This window comes from Canis lupus, chromosome 16 (genome assembly GCF_048164855.1).
Source record: "Canis lupus baileyi chromosome 16, mCanLup2.hap1, whole genome shotgun sequence".
Taxonomy (NCBI): Eukaryota; Metazoa; Chordata; class Mammalia; order Carnivora; family Canidae; genus Canis; species Canis lupus.
Window position 1 is genome coordinate 5,460,664 of NC_132853.1, and position 23,627 is coordinate 5,484,290.

At 52.4% G+C, this 23,627-nt stretch overlaps 1 protein-coding gene and 1 pseudogene across 2 annotated transcripts; both read left to right on the forward strand.

The window, feature by feature from the left end:
* The first annotated feature begins 1,669 nt into the window (after nucleotides 1-1,669).
* On the forward strand, nucleotides 1,670-23,453 carry FPGS (folylpolyglutamate synthase). Of its 2 annotated transcripts, XM_072778028.1 has the most exons (17): nucleotides 1,670-1,807; nucleotides 2,228-2,291; nucleotides 3,446-3,588; nucleotides 15,860-15,988; nucleotides 16,075-16,128; nucleotides 16,212-16,276; nucleotides 18,084-18,198; nucleotides 18,336-18,416; nucleotides 18,522-18,583; nucleotides 18,663-18,765; nucleotides 19,033-19,110; nucleotides 19,369-19,516; nucleotides 19,616-19,705; nucleotides 20,435-20,585; nucleotides 20,720-20,795; nucleotides 21,047-21,113; nucleotides 22,586-23,453. In XM_072778028.1, exons 1-17 carry the CDS (start codon nucleotides 1,724-1,726, stop codon nucleotides 22,993-22,995), a joined length of 1,920 nt encoding a protein of 639 aa, XP_072634129.1. In that variant the 5' UTR covers nucleotides 1,670-1,723; the 3' UTR covers nucleotides 22,996-23,453. The 2 variants fall into 2 exon arrangements, with proteins under 2 accessions (XP_072634129.1, XP_072634130.1); XM_072778029.1 differs by lacking the exons at nucleotides 1,670-1,807; nucleotides 2,228-2,291; nucleotides 3,446-3,588 and adding an exon at nucleotides 14,496-14,670.
* LOC140605777 (COX assembly mitochondrial protein 2 homolog pseudogene) lies at nucleotides 3,449-14,277 on the forward strand (annotated as a pseudogene).
* Nucleotides 23,454-23,627: the final 174 nt, after the last annotated feature.

Here is a 23,627-nt window from a genome sequence, read left to right on the forward strand (position 1 = left end):
TGCAAAGATCTTTTAAAATAAGGTCACATTTTGAAGTTCCAGATGGACATGGACTTCAATCCAAGTCAGTATAGTTAGTAAGTAATCAAATCCATATGGAAACAACTGCAAGTTGTCCTAATGGTTATTGAGTCAATAGTTTTATTTTAAAATGATTTTTAATGAATTCCTTTGTGCATGGGGTGGGGCCGGGGGGTGGCTGAGGGAGAGAATCCCAAGCCAACTCCACACCCAGCGCAGAGCCCGGGGCGGGGGCCCTTGATATCACAGTCCCAAGATTATGACCCAGGTGGAAACCAAGAGTCTGACACCCAACTGACTGAGCCACCCAGGCGCCCTTGGAGTCAATAGTTTTGAATGACCTAACATGAGGGAAAACAGGGCTGGCCTAAATTGTCAGAGGTGCGTTTTTTTTTTTTTTTTTTTTTTTCTCTCTGAAGGAGATAGAAAGCTGCACTGCAGAGGCTCTTGTTCTCTGACCCAGCAATTTCTCTTACAGAAGTTTCCACTGCTGAGGTACCTGTGTGGATCAGTCAGTTCAGACTCTTAGTTTGGGCTCAGGTCATGATCTGAGATCAAGCCCCATGTTGGGCTCCATGCTCAGCGTAGAGTCTATTTGAGATTCTCTCTCTCCCTCTGCCCCTCCCACTCGAGCTCTCTCTCTAAAATAGATGGAATCTTAAAAAAAAAAAAAAAAAAAAGACATTTCCACTGATACAGTGACAGTCTCATTGCATCCTCACTACCAGCCTGATTGTTTCATTCCTTTGTTCAGCATGTATTGTCTGTGTCTTCCAAGGACCAGACTTTTCTGAACCCAATACAGCTATCAAGCAGTGGCCACCCCCACCTCTATGGAACTCACATTCTAGTTGGTTCGAACTAGTCTGATGGGATAAATTGTGTGGCAAACAATAAAGTGGAATAGTGGGGAAAGGGTGGGAGGGGCTCAGGGTGACACAGGAGCAGAAACCCCGAGAGAAATGGGACGTGGGGAGGGGTCGGGTAGAGGGTGGCACAAGTGCCAGGACCCAAGGCTAGGAAGCTTTCAGAGAGCCTTGTGCGGAGGGGGACATGCATTTTATTTTTATAATTTTTATTTATATTTTTTAAAGATTTTGTTATTCGTGAGAGACACAGAAAAAGAGAGAGACAAGCAGAGACAGGCAGAGGGAGAAGCAGGCTCCACGCAGGGAGCCCGATGTAGGACTCCATCCCGGGTCCAGGATCATACCCCGGGCTGAAGGTGGCACTAAACCGCTGAGCCACCCAGGCTTCCTGGGACATGCGTTTTAAAAGGTCAGAGTGTCTCTGTTGAAAGCTGGACGCAGGGGAAACAGGGCTGTAATAATCCAGGCATGAGGCGATGAGAGCCTGAACCAGCCTGGTAATGCGGCTGGTGGTAAGTGTGTCAATCTATGTGATGATGCTATGAGGGTAAGTGTTTTCAGGTTGGATGAGTGAATGGAAGGAGTCCAAGAGTCCCGGGCTTTGCTGGAAGGGAGGTTGGGGCTGCCATCCCTGAGACTGGGAAGGCTGCAGGAGGTGGGGCCAAGGCATGGGTGGTCCAACATGGTAAGATGGAGAGAACAGATGGACATCCAGTGGAGTTGGCGGGTGTATATCGAAGGCTAGCTCAGGGCCCCAGAGTCTGAACTGGGGGTACACCTTTGGGAGCTGTCAGCACCATGGTTTGTAATGGTCCAGGGCAGGAGGAGATCACATGGCAAGAGAGAACAGAGATGATGGCCCCCTGGGTCCTCCAGTGTTCAGATGTCCTCAGGAAATCAAGAGCAGGAATGATGAGGTAAGCAGGGGCCAGGGAGAGGGTGTTCTGGGCAGGAGGGAGTGGTGGCTTGGACAAGTGCTTCTGATGGTCCCATGCTGATGGGAGTGAGGGCTGACCATCAGGCCACGCTACACGGGTCAGTGGTGGGTGCTTTGGGTGAAGGCTTACCAGGAGCTGTAGGATTCCTGGGAAACAAGACAAAGGGGATCAAAGACAGGAAGCAGGAACATCTGTAAAGGAGGAGTGGGGATCCAACTAGTCTTGGCTAGTCTCACATGAGAGCCAAGACATCGTGGAATGACATCGTGGAATGACCCGGTAGAGACGGCACGTCTCTGGGTTGATTCTCGTCCTGTAGACAGAAGGGCCATGTGGCCAGGTGTGCAGTGGCCACACAAAGGCTACTCCCCTAACCCCCTTTCTGCTACCTCCTCCCAGTGTGTCCACGACGTTCAGGGCAGCCCTGTGTGGGGAAAAGCTGGGAGAACCTCCCTCAGCTTCGGTAAGTTAGAGCAGCTCTTTGCCTTCACTGCACGTCCAGACCTGGGACTCCCGTGTCCAGGTGGGTGCCTCTGGCCAACCAACGCTGCTGGTTGGGATTCGGGCAGCACGTGCATAGCATTAGAAAGATGTTCCAGTTCTATTGCTTGAACTCATTTTATAAGAAAAATAAGGAATCACACTAAAACATTACCCCTGGTTGTTCCTGGATGGTTTTGCTCTTCACGTTTCTCTGTGTTTTCTCCTGTTTCCTTACTTCGTATTTTCACTCATGCAGCCAAACCGTATTTTCAATCAAAAAGCAGGCCCTAAGCCCTGGAGCTGCTGGCTCCAAGGTCCCCCAACACAGAACTGCCCAGAGGGGAGGCCTGGACTAACCATGCCTCAACCCCTGGCATGCAGAAGGAGTTGCCCTGTCTGTGGAGAGAGATGCGTGGTCAGGAACCAAAGCTCCCAGAGGGCAGGGCCTCGTGGGGTGTTACCCTGAGGCAGCTAGAGGAGGGCCTGGCATCTGCGAGTGGCACCCACTCCAGCGGGTCTGCCCATGGAAGCTGATGGTTGAAGGGGGGTGGGGGTGGAAAGGCCTCCACCAGCCCTGGGGGGGCCAGCCCTCCATTTCACCCTGCAGGCGGGGAACTCTGTCTTTGTCCTGGCTCCTTTTTGGGAAAACCCAGCCTCTGACTCCTCAGGTCGAGAGTGCCTGGGTGTCCTGCCTCTGCTGCAGGGGGCTCCCAGCCTGGCAGGGCCAGGACCAACGGCCCTAACTGTGAGGAGAGGTGGGCTGTGATAAGAGAGGCCAGATAAGGCCAGCCTGGCTCTGCAGGAAGCCCAGCCCCAAGGTCTGGAAGTTTCTCAAGGGCTCCCTTCTCTCTGCACAGCACACCCCCCACCTTCCCACTCACCTTTAGCCTCCCTGGGCTGTTATTTAACCCGGGAGATTCACCAGAGAGGTCCCTCCCTAGGCCCATCCCAGGATGAGAGCAGGCACCTATCAGCTAAGACCTTCTTCCCTGGGCCCTGGGGAGGCCCTGGCCAAGGCCAACAGGCAGGGAGAGGGAATCCCCCCAACACCCCCTCCTTCCTCTAGCCCAGCCAAGCCCTGGGCAGAGGGGATTTGACAGAGGCGCCCTCACTCAGGGATCACTCTGTGCCCAGCCCCGTTAGGGTGCAGGAAGCCCAGGGATGAACGGTACCAGGTCTCTGGCAACCTCCTGGCTGAGAAGGTGCAGTGGGAAGCTACCATGGAGCAGCCGGGCCCATCTGCAAGCCCTTTCTCAGCTAAAACTCCCTCCTTCCAGGTAGGAGAGCTTGGTAAAGTTACCTGGGGCAGGTAACTCCTGCCTCTCTAAGCTTAGATCTTTCTTCTGTGTAACGTGTAACTACTCCCTCGGGGGCCCAAGGTCATCAACAGTGATAACCCACATTTGGCAAGGCCCCAGGGGAAAACTTTGTCTTCTCTAAAATCTTGTTCTGTGGGCTTGGGGCGATCAGGGGCCTCCCCTGTGGGTCTCAGCTCCACCTTCTAACCAGGCCAGAGGCTCCTGCCCGCTGTGGTTGGGGGGAAGCTCTTGAGGAGGGGTCCCCAAGGCAGAACTGATAGCAGGACTGGGAGGTGCAGAGGCCCCCTCACAGGGCTTCCTGTGCTCCAGGCTCTTTTTTTTTTTTTTTTTTAAGATTTATTTATTTATTTATTTATTCAGAGAGAGAGAGAGAGAGAGAGAGGCACAGACACAGGCAGAGGGAGAAACAGGCTCCATGCAGGGAGCCCAACGTGGGACTCGATCCTGGGTCTCCAGGATCGGCGCTAAACCGCTGCACCACCGGAGCTGCCCTGTTGACATGGTTCTTACACTGGATCTCACCAGATTAAATTCTGACTGCTCCATAAAGAAGGGTTGTTAGCTCCATTTAAATAATAATAATAGTAAGAATAATAGTAATAGTGGCAGCCCTGGTCCCCTGCTGATGTTGTTGCTATTTTATAGATCTGGAAGGTGCGATAGTGAACTGTTAAGCATCTAGCCTATTGAATTTCTAACCCCCATCTGGAGCTTGCTCTGGGCTCCAGGCCCAGCACCCTCTCATTCTGCCTCACCGCACCCCTCTGAAGTGGGCATGACAGCATTCTCTGCTTTACAGATGAGGAAATGGGGCTCAGAGAGGTGAGGAGACTGGCCCAGGCCGGCCCCCCACCTTCCAGCCTGGCTTGGGTGAACACTGGCTGGAGCTGGTATAGAACTCGCCTGGCTGCAGGAGTCTGAGTGAGGAGATCAAGGTTCAGGACCTGACAGGCACTAGACAAGTCACTTGGTTTCAACAACCTTCAGTTTTCTCCTCTGTTGAATGGGCACACAGTGAGTCAGCACCTCCTCTTGGGACTGTAGTCTGAAGTCCAGGCCAGAATTTTAAGGCTGCCATTAGCCAGCCTGGGGCTGCACGCCAGGCCAGGCCACTCTTTACCCAGACCACCTGACCCATAGAACCTTCTGCCCAGCAGCAGAGGAGGGGTGGCCCCGGATGCAAGGGTTTGAGAGCAGTGGCCCCCGTGAGGTCATCCAGGCCCCCTTACCTTACAGGTCAGGACCCTAGGGAGGTGAGGTGACTTGCCCAGGGTCACACGGTGTGGGTCCCCTCAGCAGGGGAGAGAGAATTGAAAACACTCCAAGAGCTATGGGTTATTGGCATTTTGCATGGCTCCTTGAGGCAGTAAGGTCCCCCTCTGAAATAAGAGCCAGCTCAAGGCCAGAGCCCCATTGATCAAATGACCAGGTCACAGGTGCCCTTGCAGGACACAGGGCAGGTGGGGGCAGGGTCCAGGGGTGGCCTGAGGGTGGAGTCTGGAGCCCGTGTTACAGAGCCCTTGAGTGACTAAGCTATTTTCCCTGTTAGGCCTTCTTTTGCCTTCTCTGAGAAATGGGTCCAGGAACAGAAGCATTGCATAAAGATTTCTGCACAGTGCTGATGTTTAGAAAGAATTCATATTAGCTATTATCAAAGAAAATCCAAGTCACAAATGAAAAAAAAATAGCCAAGGATTCCCAAGCTTGATCAGTAGCAGCTGGGGACACCTGGCTGGCTCTGTCAGTGGAGCGTGTCTCTTGATCTCGGGGGGGGGGGGGGGGGGGGGGGGGGGGCGGGGGGAGTTGTGTAAGTTCAAGGCCCACTCTGGGTATAGAGAGGAAATAAAAGATAAATAAACCGGAAGCAGCTGGAATCAAATGGAGTTGGGACTAAGCCGAATCCTTGCTCCGCCACTTGCCAGCTGGTGAGCTTCGCAGGTGATTCTGCACCTCTGGTCCTCAGTTCCTCCCTGGTCAGAAGGGCTCAGTACAGCACCTGGCAAGGACACGGCTCATAAATCTCACACCCCAGGGAGGAGGTGCTGAAGACAATTGTGGTTGCAGAGTGAGATAAGCAAATGAAAAAAAAAATTCCACACCCTTCTTCCCACTGGAGGTCAGGAAGACAGCTGTCTGCAGGTTTGAGCAGAGAAGGTATCAGCCAGTCCAAAGAGCGTCGGGCCCCGGGGGAGGAGGCCGGGCTGAAGCCAGCCTCTCTGTGGCCTGGCCCACCACAAGGCCTTGCATCACATGTCTGGTGCCCTCTGAGGGCCCCTCTTGGCCATGAGTGGGGACCCCAGGAACACCCCAAGAACATGTGGGCCATGCCTAGTTCCAGGTCAGTAATAGCCCGTTGCTGGGCTTCAGTATCCCCAGTGGCTAAACAAAAGGGCAGATGGTGAACAGAATGTGGCAAGAAGACGACATTTGAGCAGAGACCTGGTATGACAGGGAGTCGGTCATGGGAACTTTGTGGAGAATGATCCAGGCAGAGGGAACCACCAATGCAAAGGCCCTAAGGCTCTGTCATACATTCTCTCTGTGTGACCTTTGGCTGGCTGAGTAACCACTCTGCCTCAGTTTCCCATGTGTATGATGAGGATAATCAAAGTGCTCAAAAATCTATTGTGAGGATGACATGAGTACTTTTAATGCCGAGGGCTCACTAGGTGTGGACCTTTGCAGAGATGGGTGTGAGCAGGTGTATCTGAGGATCCCAGAGAAGGCCAGCAGGGCTGGGGGCGATGGTAAAAGATGGTGAGTACAAAAGTTTGGATGTAACCCTAAATGCTGTGGAAATTCACTGAAGGGGTTTAGCAGAACAGAGACAAGATCTGATTTTCTTTTTAAATGACAAGAGAATGCTTGTGTGTGTCCAAAGGAGCAGCAGCAAGACTACAGACAGGGCGGAGCAGCAGTGGTGACATGGAGGGAAGTCTGTGGCTGCTGGAAAGGCTGTGGATGGGTGGGGTTTGGGGTGAGGGAAACCCAAGGTGAGGGCAGCTGGGCAGTTGGTGAAGCTGTGTCCCAAGCTGGGAAGGCCTGGCTGGCTGGCTGGTTTCAGGGCAGAACACAAGGGAACACATGCTATGGATATGACCAGTTTAAGGTGCTTGCTGTGGTCAAGCCTGGGGGAGATGTCAGGAGGCCACTCATGTCTGTAGCACTTGAAACTCAGACATCGGGATCCCTGGGTGGCGCGGCGGTTTAGCGCCTGCCTTTGGCCCAGGGTGCGATCCTGGAGACCCGGGATCGAATCCCACGTCGGGCTCCCGGTGCATGGAGCCTGCTTCTCCCTCTGCCTATGTCTCTGCCTCTCTCACTTTCTGTGTGTGCCTATCATAAATAAATAAAATTTAAAAAAATCTATTAAAAAAAAAAAAAAAAGAAACTCAGACATCATCCCAGACCTGGGACCTTAGAGAGAGAGAAGCATGATCCCTGGGGCCCTCCAACATGGGCAGGGGGTGGGGAAGGTGCAGCCAAGCAGGAAGAAGGAAGAAGTAGAACCAGGGAGGGAGGTGTCAGAGAAGCACAGAGAACAAAGGGTTTCAGGAAGGAGGGCATCATGAGCCTTGTATTATAACCTGCCACCTAAGATGGAGGGTGATCAACATGGCTCATGGGGCTCAGAGCACAGTTCCAATCGATTCCTCAAGGTCATTTTTAGAAATAGAATTACAGGATCAGAGGGAGGCCTATTTTTAAGGCCCCGGTTGCCCTCCAACTAAATCCATAAACACCTTAGTAGCCAGACTCAAGGGTGTGAGTTTGGCATAGCCACACCACTGGGGATATGGAATTCCCTCTAATGCAAATTTTCTTCCCCCAATTACAGAATAAGTGTTTTCTTATAGGTCACTAGATGTAAATAGATATTGGGTGGTAGAGGAGTCTTTATATCAAAGGGTTAAAACCCCGGGGCCGGGGGCTGTCAGGCTTGTGTACAAACCTACCAATGAGCTCAAACCTCCCTTGGTCTCCATTAAGCAAGAAAAGAACCACTGGACCCCTCTAGTCCAGGCTCTGGAGTGTGGTAGCCTTTGGAGACTTGTCCTCAGTGAAATATCCACCCATAGATATCCCCAGAAATTATGGGCTAGGACAGAGCTCATTCAGCTCTCACCCTACTAAGGAGGAGACCAAGGGTCAGACAGGATCAGAGAGGGGAAGCAAATTGCCCAGGGCCACCCAGCTCATTGACAACAGACAAACCTCGATTTCTCTATCTATAAAATGGGGCCAATCTCTAATTCACACACTTTTCAAGAACACAAAAAGAGATTGCAACGTCAAGTACAGAGATAAGTGTTTAATAAATGTTAACTGAAAGCAACCTGCCCGAAAAAGCAAAGGAGAAAAGTATAGAGGAAAAGTATTTCAGGCAAAGGTAAATGTGAGCAAAAGCTTGGAAGTGGAAGACACCCAGACCGATTCCTGAAGTCCTTGGCCAGCTGTAAGGATGGTGCGCTAAGGTGGTTAGTGAGGCAAGTGAGGTGAGGTGGAAGCTGGGCAACAGTGAGCTTATGGGCTTTATTAATCTGGAGGGCATGATGGGCCAAGAGAGGGGGCGGTGACACAGGCTGATCTGAGTTTAAAAAGTCCACCCTGGGGCCCAGCATAGGGCCTTTGCTGACCTGCTGTGTGACCCCAAGCTGTCTCTGTCCCTCTCTGGGACCTCAGCCTCCTGCCCCTATAGCAGTGAGAATGGCTCTAATCAGGGTTATCAGGGTTTGCAAAGATGTATGTTCCTTTGTGAGTTTCCTTCTTTACTGTCTTCTCACATCGAACAGGGCACTCTGCAAGCAGGACTTGGCCATCTGTCCCCAGAACCCAGTGTCTCCAGCACCAAGCCCAGGGTCTGGCACAGAGGTGAATGAATTGGATGGATGGATGGATGGATGGATGGATGGACGGATGACATCCTTTCTCTTTGAGAGGGTGGGGGTTAAATTAGAATTCCTGGCCCTTGCTCCCCTCTACATACATCTGCAGATCTGCTTCCAGTGGGGGGACACTGACCCACTTGCCAGTTTTCTTGCATCCCTGTTTTCTTTTTCTCTCCAGACAATGGCTTTGTTTCTATTGTCCTTTCTGGAGAGCATGAATACTTTCATCCTGGAACTAAAAAGCCAACATTGGTTTTCCAGGTGTGTGATGAAGGTGCCTTTGATTTTTTTCCTTTACACATTTCTCTGTTTTCTTCTATAAACATCTGTGACTTTCAAAATAAAAAGCAATGGGGACACGTGGGTGGCTCATTGGTTGAGCATCTGCCTTCGGCTCAGGGCCTGATCCTGAAATCCTGGAATCGAGTCCCACATTGGGCTCCCTGCACAGAGCCTGCTTCTCCCTCTGCCTAGGTCTCTGCCTCTCTCTCTCTCTCTGCTGTCTCTCATGAATAAATACATAAAATCTTAAAAAAAAATAAAAAATAAAAAATAGGGATGCCTGGGTGGCTCAGTGGTTGGGTGCCTGCCTTTGGCTCAGGTCATGATCCGGGAATCTGGGATCGAGTCCCACATCGGGCTCCCTGTGAGGAGCCTGCTTCTTCTCCCTCTGCCTGTGTCTCTCATGAATAAATAAATAAATCTTTTAAAAAAATAAAAAGCAATGATACAAAGGAGGTTAGCAAATCATACATACAAATGTTTTTTTTTTGGTTTTTATTTTTTAATAAATTTTTTAAAGATTTATTTATTCACGAGAGACACACACAGGCAGAGGGAGAAGCAAGCTCCATGCAGGGAGCCTGATGTGGGACTCGATCCGGGGCCATCAGGATCATGCCCCGGGCTGAAGGCAGCACTAAACCACTGAGCCACCCGGGCTGCCCCTACATATGGTTTTTAAATATAAGACAGAGTGCTTAGCATCCTCCAAATAAAATAAATGCAAATGATAACTACCTTGAGAATCCATTTTTCCACCTGTGCAATTGGCAAGGATCAAAGTTGGCTAAGGTCTGTGTTGTGGAGGAAATGGCCAGCTTGTGCCCCGTGGAGGCATGGAGGTGGAAACTAATCCCACCCCTTTGGAGAATGATGTGTATGTGTATATGGCAATATGTATGAAGATGTTGAATGCCAATCCCTTTTAACCTAGCAATTGCACTTCTTGGAATTCATCCATCAGATGTGCTCACACATGGAAGAGATGATGAGGGTAAAATGTTACCCACTGCAACATTGCTTGTGATGGCAAAATATTAGAAACCTAAATGTCCATCAGTAGGAGACTGGCGAAATCCACAGTAGTACTTCCGCACCAGGAGTACTGAGCAGCTTCAAAAAAAACAAATTAGCCAGTGAGGCAGCTCTTATGTACCAACATGGTCCAAAATAAGGTTCAGGATATAAAGGTACATGGAAAAAGTACAATGCAGACTTGTGTATATGGTCTGCTATCTGCAAGTATAAAAGGGAAATCTCTATATTTGCTTGCAAATGCATGACATATCTCTGAAGAGATCACAGGAAACATAACTGACTGGAGAGAGCTATTATTGATGCTGGGACCTGGTGTGGGAGAGAAGCTTTTCATTGTGTATTTTCTGTACTTCTAATTGAATGATATGATGTATTATCCATCAAAAAATATTAGGATTTATTTTATTTTGAATTTTTATCTTTTTTGGAGAGAGTAGGGAGGGGATAGGGGCAGAGGGAGAGGGAGCAAGAGAGAATCTTAAGCAGGCTCCATGCCCATCACAGAGCCAGAGGAGGGGCTTGATCTCACAATCCTGAGATCATGACTTGAGCCAAAATCAAGACTCAGATATTTAACTGAGCCACCCATGCGTCCCCTCCCTCAAAATATTAGGATTTAAAAACAAAATAAAAATAGGAAAAGAAGATAACTCTATTCTACCCCCACCCCGTTAAATGACTTCTACAAATTCCCCAGTGTCTGTGGCTATGATGACCATTGTCCTTAGAGACCATGGAGTAAACAGAGGTCCAGGCGAAAGGAGACATGACCTGCCCAAGGCCACTGGGTGGCTTTGCCAAAGCCCTGGTCACCACTTATAATTTCCTACACAATTGGGATGATACCAGGTACACCCCCAGAATTTTCTGGGCTGCTGCTTGCCTTCATGCCTTTACATCTATTCTGTTCCCAACTGGAATAGAAGTCGGTAGCTCAATGATTGTTAAGATTGCAAATGCAGTCCGCTCTAGAGAGGGGGAAATCAACAGACTTCTTTGCTCAGGGCAAAAGGAAAGAGATCGGTTAAGATTTAGGAATGTAGTTAAATGGAGTTTTCCAGCTGACCTGGGAGAAGAGAGACTCCTTCCTGGCATCTTATTTTCCCTGCGGTCTCATTCTTGAAGGAATAACCCGGAGCTCCAGTATACCCTGTTATATATGGATCAACTGAGGCCACCCATAGTAGATCAAGAAAAAACATTTGGGGAGCCCCTGGGTGGCTCAGTCATTTAAGCGCTTGACTCATGATCTCAGCTCAGGTCTTGATCTCGGGTTTGTGAATTTTAAGTTAAGCCCCCAACAGTAACTTAACAACAACAACAGAACAAAACTACTTTGAAAACTACTACAAGACTACTTAAAAAAAAAAAAAAAAACTTGGTGTATACAGGACAGAACTGAGGACTAATGTCTTTGATCCCCAAATGCTTTTATAACTGCCGAGAAGGGGATGAAAAGACAGTAGGAAAGTGTGCCAAGGATGAGGGAGGCAGTTTACAGAAATAAATGTATGGAAAATGCTCACGTTTACCACAGCCAGGGAAATGCAGAGTAACAGTGACAAGGTACTCTACACCCAGCAGTCTGGGGGACATTCTGGGAATGGGGTATCCTCACCCACAGTTGGTGGGATGCAAATGTTACAGTGTGAGGGGAAAGAATTGCAAATACCCATAGACCCCAAACTCTCATTACAGGGGATCTTACCCACAGAAGCAAAACCCCCTGGGGCACATGCTGTCCCCAGAGACAAAACACAGATGGAAGGTGACATGAATGCCCCTCAGCAGGCAAAACACAGATGGAAGGTGACATGAATGCCCCTCAGCAGGCAAGTGGTTGGTGCAATATAGTACTGCCACTGAGTTAGCAGGGTCCCCGCCCCAGCACAAGGGCAGGAGCGAGGCAATTGGCCTGTTTCCTCACTTGTGAAAACAGGCCATTAATACTAGTAACATTAATACTAGTCTTATAGGGTCATTATGGATAAATGACCAACTGTATAGAAGGTGTTTAGAACAGGGCATGGCTCAAACAAGTGCTCTTTAACTATCTGCTAAGTCAGTATCTTCAAGGGATCCCTGTAAGCTTATTGTTGGATAAGAGTGTTAAGATGATGGGATGCTGGGTGGCTCAGCGGTTAAAGTGTCTGCCTTCGGCTCAGGGGCTCAGGATGTGGTCCTGGGGCATGATCCTGGGGATCTAGTCCCGCATCGGGCTCCCTGTAAGGTGCCTGCTTCTCCCTCTACCTGTGTCTCTGCCTCGCTCTCTCTCTGTGCCTCTCATAAATAAAATGTTTTAAAAAAAAGTGTTAAGGTGCAGAAAATATTGTCATGCACATCGACAAAGTCCTATAGATGTCTAGATGTGTCTGTCATCTCATGTGCTTAGAAAACATGATGGGATGCATACTTGGATGTCACCAAAGGAGGAATTTAAGAGGTAGGGGTGAGCAAAGAAAAATATTTTTTATTTTTAAAGATTTTTATTTTTTTTTTATTTTATTTTTTTTAAAGATTTTATTTATTTATTCATGATAGTCACAGAGAGAGAGAGAGGCAGAGACACAGGCAGAGGGAGAAGCAGGCTCCATGCACCGGGAGCCCGACATGGGACTCGATCCCGGGTCTCCAGGACCGCGCCCTGGGCCAAAGGCAGGCGCCAAACCGCTGCGCCACCCAGGGATCCCAAAGATTTTTATTTTTAAGTAATCTCTACACCCAACATGAGGCTTGAACTTAATTATCCCACGATCAAGGCTTGAATGCTCTACGGACTGAGCCCGCCAGGATCCCACAAAGCAAAAAACATTTAAAGCTCCTTTTTATGATCATTTCTATGCAGTTATTATATGCATGTATACGCATAGAGAACATTTCAATGAAGAAGAAGAGGAAGAAGGAGGAGGAAGAGAAGGAGAAGAAAACCAAGAAGGGAAAGCATCTATTTCCCATGGGGCCAGAGTCGGGATGCCCAACAGTGATGTAAAGAGCAGAAGTCTGGCCAATGACAGAATCTTCCCAACATGTCATATGTTTATTTCAAAAATCAAACAATCTCTGATAAATATTTACCCCCAATGCTGGCAGGAAAGAGGGAGGGAGGTGCTGGAATCAGTTGTTTGAAGGATTATCTTTTGCCTGTGGGAACTTCCCTAGAGTGTTGTCTATAGCAACCCCGCCCCCCAGCCCCCCATCCATACACCTTTCTGTGACCTGAGCTATAAAAAGGGCATCTCTGAGCCCGGTCAGCTGTGGAGGGCATGGGAGCTTTTGCCACCGGGAGCTGCCCAGGGCCCAGGCCACCAGCCTTTGGATGGGGAGTCTCCGCTGGTGACTGTAGCTTCAGCCCTCTGGGTGTGGCCGATAATCAGGTTGCTCTGTTGTGCTCCTTCACCTTCTAAAGATGCATTGTCTTATCTCTCTACACCTGCACACTGAAGAATGCAATGTCTTGATTAACTTGCTTAAGGAATGTCATAAAAATCACAGCATTCTGAAATTGTTTGGTCATTGCAATGATTTCGATCAGGAGATGAGACAATGCTTGAAGGAGTACATGGAAAAGAGGACCAAGAGCAGGGAGCATGGCAATGTGATGCGAAAAGGACTTTTTAATCCTACAGAGGGCTGAAGAATAAATGACAGGCATATCTTATGAAGAAAGAAAAAAGAAAAGAAAAGGAATCTCCATGCTACTTTTTTCATGCTAGCAGTTCTGGCCAAGAAGGTCAAAAACGGGAAAGTCTGGGACAAGTCCTCCTCACCCCTAAACTAGGATAGATTATGTCTCCTCCCCACGTGGCTCTCTAGTTCACTCTCCACACAGTAAGTCTTCCAACGCGCAAACCTGATCTTGTTATCTTTTTTAAAAACCATTTTATTGTTCTCCAAATTTAATCCAAATTTCTTAGGCTACAAGGTCCTGCTGGATCAGGCATTCTGGCACCCCGGGGCAACTAGGCCCCACCCGGTGAAGTGCAGTTCCCTCGGGCTAGTTAGTTCGTTTTCTCTCTCCCTCCCTTCCTCCCTCTCCACCGCGCCCTCTCCCTCTTCAGCCCTTTGCTTTTCACCTGCTTTCCCTCCCTTTGCCTGGAGACCTCTCCCCACTCCCGCTGCTCCGCCACCTCTCGGACCCCGCCTCATCCCCAGGCCTCTGTTAGGATGTCGTTTCTTCCAGGACGCCTTCCGAGGCTGCCCAGGGACGGTAGTAGCCCCAGTAGCGAAGGTGCTTGGGTTTTGGTCTATCGCCTCGAAATCGGATTGTCAGATTCAGGAGCGCAGAGGCCGAACACGCGCCGCCTGCGGTCTGTGATTTAAGGCGTGACATTTCTGGGCTTGAATTAAAGGACCTCCCTCCAAGCCTGCTCCGTCTTCTGAGCCGCCTCAGAGCTGGTCCTCGTGGATCACCAGGCTCAGGGGTGCAGACTAGGACTATTTTGGGGGTGTGGCCGAGTCCTCGAGATGCTGAGCGCGTGCGGAGGGCATTCCGGGGAGCGTGCCCCTCACAAACAGGGGCGAAACCACCCGCCCCGCCCCCGGGCCTGCCCCTCACAAATATGGCACCCCGCGGATTCTTATTGGTTCCGGAGGACGCACTGGGCGGCGCTGATTGGCCGGGGGCGGGGGCGGGGCGGGGCGGGGCGGGGCGTCTCCTGCTCGGGCCTAGCGAGTGGTAGCGGACGCCGGGAGGATGTCGCAGGCACGCCGCCACCTGCGCGTGGCTCTCTTCCTGGCAGCAGTTTCCCCGCGCGGTGCAACGACCGGGGTCAAGGCGCGGCGAGGGTTGAGCGCGTGGCCCGCGCCGCAGGAGCCCGGCATGGAGTATCAGGTATCCGGCGGGCCGACGAGCGGTCATGCGATGATGACACGTGGGCCGGGCCTGGGTCACACGGCGTCCGGACTCCGGGTCCTGAGGCTGGGGTGGACCGGGAGCCTGGCCGTGGGGGACTCGGGGGCGGGACATCCTGGAGCCCGGGGGTGGGGACAGGCACCAGGAAGTTGGGCCGGGGCCGCCGATTCTGGGAATTCTGAGGCTAAGATGTCCCGCCTTGTGGGAAGGGGTGCCCAGTGACAGGAGGTCCAGTTTCTCCAGAGTCCCAACTAAGCGGTTGGGTGGTGGAGGTTGGGGGGAGAGTAAAGAGTTTCAGGAATTCGCACTTGAGAGATCCAAGAATTGAGATTTTTGGGTTGGAGTCTCCAGGATTCAGGAAAGTACCTGCAACTGGGGGGCAGGCAGGATTCACCCCATGTTGGTGGGGGTAAGAATTTGGAAAACAAAATTGACACCAGGCTCTGTTGCTGGGGCTGGTTTCCGTAGACCACACCTGTTGCCTGCCAGGCAAGTTAACCGTTTAATGGGTGTGGGGCCTCCAACCAGCTGCTGGGACCCTAAGGAGAAATAAATAGCACCTGCACTCTCACCCCCAGGGTAGACTCTCCTGAGACTGTAGCTACCCACCTTGCCAGCTGGGTGACCCCAGGTATATATACCCTTCTTCCTCTGAGCCTCCTGCTCTTCTCCATCTGGATGCTTCAAGCAGCTCTTCTTTGGGTCAGAATGCGGAGCCCCATCCTCAGGGTTGGGCATGGAAACTTCCAGGGATTCCTAGTACAAATTCCTCCAGTTCTAAGACCCCAGCCTTCTGTGGTTCTGCTCCTGCAGTCCTCTCCCAATTTAGGACCCAGTATAGATGTGGATGTCATTGGAGGGAACAAGACCTAAGGCCCTGGTGTGGGGGGTGAAGACTGGGAAGCCTGAACTGGGAACAGGAAGCGAGGCTTTTCCCGTTACGCATGTAACCTGCTTGCCTGACACTCCTAGGTGGGGCTGAACTGCCACAGGCTCTCATCTCTGCCAGGGCTGGAAAGATGCCACTTCTCTAACCTCTAGGCTGGGACAACAAGGCTGGCATTTGTAGGCTTGGTGCCCTGGCTTGGCCACTGATGCCTTGGGGTTCCTCTGTTTCTGTGGACTGCTGGTGGGTCTTAACCTGCTACCTGGGGACTGTGGTTGCTAGGATGCAGTGCGCACACTGAATACCCTGCAGACCAATGCTGGCTACCTGGAGCAGGTAAAGCGCCAGCGGGGTGATCCTCAAACGCAGCTGGAAGCAATGAAGCTGTACTTGGCACGGAGTGGTCTGCAGGTAAGGTGGGCGGGGCCAGTGACACCCCTTCCTCCCCCCCTCCCCCATCTATGAGTCTGCGGCTGAGGCAGTTGTCTCTGTCTCAGGTGGAAGACTTGGACCAGCTGAACATCATTCACGTCACTGGGACCAAGGGGAAGGTGAGGGATGGGACTCAGGAGCAGGATAGCCGTTTGATGGTGTGGGAGGGTGAGGCGTGCCAGATAAGACCTGTTCTTTCTAGGGCTCCACTTGTGCCTTCACGGAACGTATTCTCCGAAGCTACGGCCTGAAGACAGGATTCTTTAGGTACTGAGGTGTGGAGAAATGTGGGATCTCTTAGCTCTCTGGAGGGCTTTGGAACCAACTAGCAGGAGCTCAACTGCTTGTCTCTCTGCCCAGTGTTGGTTTATTAATGGAATAACCATTCCATTAGCTTTTAACATATTGGCCCCAGTTTGTGGCAGTCTTGAACTTTCGTAATGAAACAAATTTGGGAGGGGGATAGCAACTTGGATGTATAAACTAAATACATAGCAAGAATCGTCAGATACCCTTTTATTAACATTTATTTATTTATTTATTTATTTACTTATTTATTTAAGATTTATTTATTTGTTTATTCAGAGAGAGCAAAGAGAGAGGCAGAGGGAGAAGCAGGCTCCCTGCAGGAAGCCCGATGTGGGGACTCGATCCTGGGTCTCCAAGATCACACCCCGGGCTGCAGGCGGCGCTAAACCGCTGCGCCACCGGGGCTGCCCCTTTTATTAACTTTTAAATTCCACATCCTGTTTTTATTTTTTTTCCTATAAGATTTAAAAAAAAATTTTTTAAGTAATCTCTACACCCAGTGTGGGGCTCGAACTCACAACCCCCCACGATCAAGTGTTGCACGCTCTACCAACTGAGCCAGCCAGGTGCCCTCACGTATAGCTTTAAAATCACAGAGAAATATTTATCAGTTTGGATGTCTCTACAGTAAGGAGCAGAAAACCTGGCTTATTAGGGCTTAAGGTCTAGGTAGTTTATGATATCAGCGTGTCAAGGCCTCCCTTCTGCTCTGCCAGCCTCAGCCACTGCTTTGCCCTTTGGGGCAGCACCTCCTCGTGCTTGCTGTCAGGCACCCAAAACTCATACCAGAGGATGGGGTATGGACCAGACGTGAGGTACTCTTCCCCGTATTACACATGCCTCTCCCTACCTGGCCACCAGTCAAGCAGTAGGATTAAGGTGGTGATTAATTGCTCAGGATTTGGTCCTCGGGGTGGAGGGACTTAAGATTTTTGCTTCTTTTTATTTTACTAGTTCCATCAAGTGCCTTCTGGAATCAGCTGAGATCATTTCAGGCCATATTTTCTCTTCACAGTTCATTGTTCAAAATAAATGTAGAGAGGGATTTATAATACAAGCGGAGCTTGGAGGATTCAGATATAAGCTGACAATCTCTTCTAAAATAATTTTTGGGGCGGGGCAGCCTGACGGGGTACAGAGTGCGACTCTCGATCTTGGGGTTGTGAGTTCGAGCCCCATGTTAGGGCTGGAGATTACTTTAAAAAAATGAAACTTTAATAAAAAGTATTTTTTTTTTAAATATTTTTTGGGGTAAAAACCCAGCCTTTGACTTTCAGCCCATGTAGCCTTGTGGGCCAGCCTGGAGATGCATCTTGAGCACACAGCTGGAGCCTTGCTGTCCAGGGCTAGAAAACAGGCATTGTGGGGGCAGACGTTGGCATGTTGGCAGGGGCCTGTTGGAGCCCAGAGCACATTCCGGATCAGCCTGTTGGGGTATAGAGTGGGGCTGCTTTTCTTTCTGGAGGAGGGGCCAACTCAGTCGAGACTGAGCAAGGTGAGGGGGGCAGGCTGGAGGAACTATAGATAGTCCAGGGGACCTGGGGCACAGGGAACTGTTGGGATGTGGGAGAGGGGAAGCCCAGAGGCCAATGGCAGCAGCCCCACCAGGGCCTGGGAGGCCGGGTGAGGAGCTGAGACACTGGAAGCCAGAGGAAAGTCACAGAAGGATGGTCAGCAGGGCAGTGACACAGTCAGATTTGGGTTTCTGAAGACAGGTCTGAGGGACTCGGGAAGGGAGTTCCGATGACCACGGGTCTCCCGGCAGCTCTCCCCACCTGGTGCAGGTGCGGGAGCGGATCCGCATCAATGGGCAGCCCATAAGCCCTGAGCTCTTCACCAAGCATTTCTGGCACCTCTACCACCGGCTGGAGGAGACCAAGGTGCGCATGCAGGAGGGCTGGTGGGTGTGCAGGGTAGGGGGCGCTGGAGGGACCCAGAGGGGGCTCCACATCTAAGGACCCCACCTCCCCAGAGCAGAGGTGACAGGGCCTGGGCCCTGACACGTTCTTGTCCGCAGGACAGCAATAGCTGTGTCTCCATGCCGGCCTACTTCCGCTTCCTCACACTCATGGCCTTCCACATCTTCCTCCAGGAGAAGGTACGAGTGCACTCCCCCAAAGTCCTGTGTCTGAGAGGCCTCAGGGAGGGAAAGCTCAGCTGGCTGGGTGCTCGAGGCCCCTGATGTCCCTCTGGTCCTCTGCAGGTAGACCTGGCAGTGGTGGAAGTGGGCATTGGTGGTGCTTATGACTGCACCAACATCATCAGGTGAGGACAGCTGTGCGGGGAGAAGGATGGTGGCCATGAGCCCAGGGCAGTGCCATCATGGCTCTCCTGTCTTCTGCAGGAAGCCTGTGGTGTGTGGTATCTCCTCTCTTGGCCTTGACCATACCAGCCTTCTGGGGGACACAGTGGAGGAGATTGCATGGCAGAAAGGGGGCATCTTCAAGGTACCAGGCAGCCCAGGGCAGAGGAGGTCCATGGATGGCCTGGGCCTGCGCCTCAAGGCTCAGGGAAGTGGGGCAGGGGCATCTGTTTCCTGACTCAGGATAAGGTCTTGGGCGTCAGTGGGGCCTGGGCTCTTGTCTCAGCTGTGTGTGTGGAACAAGAGCCACCTCCCCTCCCCTCGGGCGGGAGGCTAAGTGAACTGCCCAGACCCAGGGACAGAGGACCTTCAGCAGCCTGTCTCCCTCCCTCCCCTCTCCTCCCCTCCCCAGCGTGGCGTCCCTGCCTTCACGGTGCTCCAGCCTGACGGTCCCCTGGCAGTGCTGCAGGACCGTGCCCAGAAGATCTCAGTGAGTCTGGCAGCACTGGGGGGGGGGTGGCAGCTGACTGGGGAGACACGTCATCCTTTGGGGTCTCACTTTTGCCCATTTGCACAGTGAGGGATAACTGCTCCTCCAGCTGGAGCACATTTTCGTTCTGGGAGCGGGGTTTGGTGGGTTCTGGTCGATGTGGAAAGATGGAAGGAGCCACAGCGTCAGGGAGGGCTTCTTCGCCAAGGTGCTGGCAATGGCAGCTCCCTGACCAGCTGTCACCTGTCTCCTTGGCAGTGTCCTCTCTACCTGTGCCCACCGCTGGAAGCCCTGGAGGAAGGGGGGCCGCCACTGGCCCTGGGCCTGGAGGGAGAGCACCAGCGGTCCAATGCCGCCTTAGCCTTGCAGCTGGCTCGCTGCTGGCTGCAGCAAAAGAACCACCAAGGTAAGTGGGCGGATGGGTGGGGAGGGGGCATGTGGAGCCTGCCTTGGAAGGTCCCGTGCACACTCCGACCACACGGGTCCCTCCTCCCTCCCTCCTCAGGCCTTGGGGAGCTGAAGGTGTCTCGGCCCAGTGTCCTGTGGCAGATGCCCCTGGCACCCGTGTTCCAGCCCACGTCCCACATGCGGCATGGTGAGTTGGACCTTCTGCCCAGTCAGGCCCCTTCACATGTAGCATGTCCTTTTTGAGAGGTGGGAGCCGTTTGAGACGGTGCCCACAACAAAAGGCTCTGAAGTCAGTAAGCTTCCTTGACTTTGAGTTCATGACTCTGAGCCGAATGGGGTGATGACAGGACCCACCGTGAGGTGACATCACGAAGGGGCTGAGACCAGGGCCTGGTGGTTTGGGATATAGCACCCAGTCAATGGTACTACTATCATCAGTGCTACTGTCATCCTTGTCATCCTCATAAGACAGGTCTTAAGAATGGAGATATTGTCAGGCTTCTTGCCTCCCCCAAAGCTTTCAGCACATAGTAGGCACTCATAGCAGCTAAGCCCCGTTTGCAGATGATCCCGGTGTGCCCACTGTGTGCCAGACCCCCAGTCAGGGCCATGACAGGAGCCAGGAGGATCTCGGATCACATCCTGGCACACTTGCTCTGTGACCTAACCTCTCTGGGCTAAGGGCTCTCCGCCTACATGTAATATGGGACTAACATATGATAGTTCCCTCTCAGGGCTGCTGGGAAGATTCCATCAGATGAGGCAGCCCTAGAGCTGATCGCAGTGACTGGCCCCTAAGAGTAAGAGGCTCATCAGCTGAGAGGGCTCAGGGTGGGCGCCCCAACAGCGGGCCCTGCTGGCAGGTTGTGTGTGAGTTTGGGGCTAGGGTGGGAGCTGGCTGCCTTGCCCCCTGCAGGGCTTCGGGACACCGAGTGGTTGGGCCGGACGCAGGTGCTGCGGCGCGGGCCCCTCACCTGGTACTTGGATGGTGCGCACACCGCCAGCAGCGTGCAGGCCTGCGTGCGCTGGTTCCGCCAGGCGCTGCTCCGCGGCCGGGTGCCGAGGCGGTGAGCTCCGGGGCGCGAGGGGGGGGGGGGGTGTCCGCAGGGAGGGGGGGGAAGTTTCTGGAGGAAGGAGGGGGCCGGCCGCAGCGGTACCACTCTCTGACCGCCCTACGCCCCCAACCCCGCCCGTCTCCCAGCGGCCCTGAGGTGCGCGTCTTGCTTTTCAACTCCACGGGGGACCGGGATCCCGTGGCCCTGCTCAAGCTGCTGCAGGTGAGGGGCCAGCTGGAGGGTGGGCGGGAGGCTGACCGGCCCGGGTCCGGCCGCGGGCCCGCAGGGTATAGGGGAGGTGGATGGGCCGCCCGCCCTATGGCTGGGCTTAACAGCATCACCGCGGTTCAGCTGGGTGGGGGCATCTCCAGAGGTGGGGATGTGGGGGGAGGCTGGGGGCTGCCGGGTGCAAGTCAGGGTGGTGGGCCATCCTCTGGGGGCTCTGACACCAGTCTTTCCTCTTGGCCTTCTAGCCCTGTCAGTTTGACTATGCTGTTTTCTGCCCCAACCTGACAGAGGTGTCGTCTGCTGGCAATGCAGGTAAGAGGTGACAGGTGTGGCCCCTGGGTAGGAGCAGGGGGTTGGAGGGTCCCTAAGTGGATTGCTCTGCTGGTGACAGTGGGGGTTTCTGAACTGGTCTGGGGTAGGAGCTAGACTTGTTTTATTGTATAGATATACAGTGTTTGGTACGTTTTGGGTATTGTGACCACGGTACCAAAACATAATTACTGGGGGAAACCGGTTACAGGCTGCAACCCACTGCTGGTTTCAAAATCAATTTAAAAATCAAATGCTAGGGATCCCTGGGTTGGCGCAGTGGTTTAGCGCCTGCCTTTGGCCCAGGGCGGGATCCTGGAGACCCGGGATCAAATCCCACGTCCGGCTCCCTGCATGGAGCCTGCTTCTCCCTCTGCCTGTGTCTCTGCCTCTCTCTCTCTCTGTGTGTGTGACTATCATGAATAAATAAATAAAATCTTTAAAAAAATAAAAATAAAAATCAAATGCTAGTGTAAACCAACTTTTTTTTTTAACTAGCATTTTTATAAAATTTTTATTTATTTATGATAGAGAGAGAGAGGGGGGGGGGGCAGAGACACAGGCAGAGGGAGAAGCAGGCTCCATGCACCGGGAGCCCGATGTGGGATTCGATCCTGGGTCTCCAGGATCGCACTCTGGGCCAAAGGCAGGCGCCAAACCGCTGCGCCACCCAGGGATCCCCTAAACTAGCATTTTTTAAACGACTCTGACAGCGGGAAAATGAGGAAGCCCTCTGGCTGTCTCTGTGTACCTTGCATGAAGGGTAGTTTTATAAAAAATCTGTCCCAGACATCTGTATACACCCGTATGAGTACTGAGTTGCCATCGTAAAGTGTGTTTTACTCTGGGTCATGTTCAAAACAATTTGAAATACTGTAAAAAAAAAAAAAAAAAAAAATACAGATCCTGGGACGCCTGGGTGGCTCAGTGGTTGAGCATCTGCCTTCAGCTCAGGGCATGATGCTGGGATCTGGGATTGAGTACCACATTGGGCTCCTTGCAGGAAGCTTGCTTCTCCCTCTGCCTGTGTCTCTGCCTCTCTTTCTCTCTCTGTGTCTCTCACAAATAAATAAAAAAAATCTTAAAAAAAAAAAAAAAAAAAAAAAACAGATCCTCAGGTTCCACATCAGACTGCTGGGGAGAGTCTAGGAATCCGCATTTCTACTTACGCCCACCCAGGTGCTGGACCCTGCTTTACCTTTGGAGGCAGTGAGGCTAGGGTGGGGAGCTGTGCTCAGTGGGCAAAAGCCCCAGCTCTGAAGCTAAACCACCTGGCCTTGCTTCCCCCCAGCTCCAGGATCAGGGGCAGGTCACCATCTGCATCTTTGTTTCCTCCCAGCACTGCCCACTGTGAGGCCCAATGATGTGATGGTATGTGTAAAGGAAGGGCCTGGCTTTAGGCAGGTGCTCAGCATGCCTCCTGTGCCCCCCACCCCTGTTCCTCTTGCTCATGTGCCCATCCTTGTACCCGGCAGACCAGCAGAACTTCATGGTGACCCTGGATCAGGTGTTGCTCCGCTGCCTTGCACACCAACAGCACTGGCGCCACCTGAATGAGGAGCACGCCAGCCCCAACCTCTGGAGCCCCACCAGCCTGGAGCCTGGTGAGCCCACCTCCTTGCTGCTGGCTTCCCACCAACCCCACACCCATAGCACCAGCTCCCTCGTCTTCAGCTGCATCTCCCACGCCCTGCAGTGGATCAGCCAAGGCCGGGACCCTGTCTTTCAGCCACCCAGTCCCCCACAGGGCCTCCTTGCCCACCCTGTGGCAGGCAGTGGGGCCAGCCTGCTCCGCGACGCTGTAGCCATCCATGTACTGGTCACAGGCAGCCTGCATCTAGTGGGCGGTGTCCTCAAGCTGCTGGAGCCTGCCCTGTCCCAGTAGCCTGGGCAGTGGGATTGGAAGTGGGGGTCTCCCATACCTGCCTTGCATCTCTCCATGAACTCCTGTTAGGTGCCTTTTGTTGTCTGCTTTTCTATTCTGTCTAGACTGGCCCAGGGGCCCGGGTTCTGGGCAGCAAGATTGAGGGCTGGAGAGGGGAGGCCAAGATGGGACCACCTCTGTCTCTGAGCCTAGGGTGCTTTTGGCCTCTCCTTCCTCCTGGCTGAGACAGCCAGAGGGCTTCCTCTTCCTCGTTCTCCCGCTGTCGGAGTCCACCTGACTATGCAGCCCACCTCCCTTCCCAACCTGCCTGCCTCCTGGCTTGGGCCCAGCTCACAATGTGAGCGACCTGGCCAGCCTAGGGTTCTGCTGGGTGCTGGGTGGTAGATTACCTCCTAGTGGCCCACAAGAGATGGCGGATGGTTGGAACCAATTAAAGCCTTTAACGAAAAAAAAAAAAAGTTTGATCGACTCTTGATCCCTAGCGCCCTTAGCACACGGTAGGGGCCTGAGGGCTGCAGCTGGCACAGGAACTGGACTCGGTGGGAGCCCCTCCTCCCAAGTCTCAGGAGGCCTGTCTGAAATGAGAACCGTGGACTAATGTCTGTTGGCCTCAGGCCAGGCATTGCTTTGTA

Bases quoted from the DNA above. Each gene is read 5' to 3' on its own strand.
- FPGS (XM_072778028.1), top strand. From the start codon at position 1,724: ATGGCAAGAGAGAACAGAGATGATGGCCCCCTGGGTCCTCCAGTGTTC. The intron at 2,292-3,445 runs GTAAGTTAGAGC...CTCTGTGCCCAG, and splicing joins GAGAACCTCCCTCAGCTTCG to CCCCGTTAGGGTGCAGGAAG. The intron at 19,706-20,434 runs GTGAGTTGGACC...TGCCCCCTGCAG, and splicing joins CACGTCCCACATGCGGCATG to GGCTTCGGGACACCGAGTGG.